The sequence below is a fragment of the Penaeus monodon genome, chromosome 27, assembly GCF_015228065.2.
Source record: "Penaeus monodon isolate SGIC_2016 chromosome 27, NSTDA_Pmon_1, whole genome shotgun sequence".
Classification (NCBI taxonomy): Eukaryota; Metazoa; Arthropoda; class Malacostraca; order Decapoda; family Penaeidae; genus Penaeus; species Penaeus monodon.
The window spans coordinates 8,442,268-8,443,930 of NC_051412.1; the positions used below are offsets into that span (position 1 = coordinate 8,442,268).

Below are 1,663 nucleotides of genomic sequence, written 5' to 3' on the forward strand. Positions count from 1 at the left end.
TAGCACTCTAACAGCAGTGTTTTTACTAGTACTGAGATTTTTTTGCCGGGGGAACAGGGATAACATCTTTATCATAGGCGAGGGAAATAGTACTGAGTATATTCTCTTTCTATTTTATTTTTCTACTTTCCTCAGTTTTCCCACTATAGGAAAACTTGGAATTATGAATTCATGTAGAAATTTCTTTCAACTGTACAGACCAGAATATGCTTGTATAGAGACTGCTTCTACGTGAAACATACACTCATAATATATGTGTGGTCTAGCCCTAAGTCACTGGTTAAGCCATCTCATTCCACAAGATTAAAGAATGAAAATATTAATATACAATTAAGCACCTCCTTTTGCTATCCATCACATTTATGTTTCATCTAGTTACTTAAAATTGTTTTTAGAAATAACAATAATGAAATATAAACATTTCTCCTGTTCTTCCCATTGGTATTACCATACGACACACTTTTTCTCAGGGTTCATGTTAGAGCCAACAGGACAGCTCCACACACTTGAGAACTCTTTCATGTTTTGCATGGGAACCAGTACACGGAACTTGCCTGGGGAGTGAGGGTCAGTAAGCACCTGGTTCAGAAGACCCTCCTTGGTAATAGAACCACACCAGATGTTGGCATTAGAAAGGAAGAAGATCTGCTGGGGGGAGTACTGGTCGAGGCCAGGAAGGCGTGCTTCTTCTCCATTGCGATCAATGTACTTCTGGTAGGCCAGAAAGGCTTCTCTTAAACCGCCGTTGTCAGCAATGTTTTCCCCCTAGAGAATAAAGTTGTCATTAATTGGAATGGCGAGGAATCGGGATAAGAATTCACTAAACGACCTGAACAGCTGAAAACTTCAAAATCTACCTGGTCTTGGTGTGATATCGGCAAGAAGAATCCTAGGGTATAAGGGTTAGCCCAAGCAGCTGGTGGTTTAAAAGTATCGTTTTGTTCTTATTTACATTAGCAGAGTACATACCACTTTTACACTATGTTTTCATATACTAATATTCTGATCATTATAATTAGCATCAACAATATCATTATAGGGCCAAAAGGTATCAAAGCATTGTAAAAGTTCAACTCCCGAATCTGTGGCGTTATCAGCATATTATATATAGATATTTGTTAGTTTTTCAATTAGCCTTTATAAAATACTTATAACATTTATATTTGCCCTTTGCTATTATACCCAGCCCCCAGTAATACTACATATCAACTTAGGGAAAAGAATGAAAATGGGTACATGATTATGGGTACATAAGAAGGTAAGAGAATCAGTGGCTTGGAGCAAAACCGAGAGCAGTGATATGGCATAAGGCTGTTTGCTATACCTACATAGTGTAGGCACAGCTGATAACTTTAGGAAGATCAGCTATTTGTTTCATGGAACAGGCTCATGGACTAGTTATGCACTGTGGAATGCCATCTGTCCATCAGAGGTTAAAGAGGGAAGGCTTTATCAGTTGCTTCTTTATGGATATTTGATCTAAATCCCCTCTGGGTTTTCTTGGGCATGTTTCTTGTTCTGAATTTATGTTTAGTTTGTTATCAAAGGCATATTATGTACATAATATTAGAAACTTTCACCACAGGATTGTAAGTTATGCATCCAACTAGAGAAAGTCTGAACATATATGGAAACGTCAGTATCCCTCATTTCCTTTCCTATC

The 1,663-nt window shown here is 37.8% G+C and overlaps 1 protein-coding gene across 1 annotated transcript in view; it reads right to left on the reverse strand.

Moving 5' to 3' along the window:
* Positions 1–97: 97 nt before the first annotated feature.
* Positions 98–1,663, reverse strand: part of LOC119590557 (neprilysin-1-like) — a 28,623-nt gene continuing 27,057 nt past the window's right edge. The window contains exon 6 of the mRNA XM_037939220.1: positions 98–765. Coding sequence (XP_037795148.1) covers positions 445–765 — 321 coding nt within the window. The 3' untranslated portion in view covers positions 98–444. The remainder of the gene's footprint in view (positions 766–1,663) is intronic.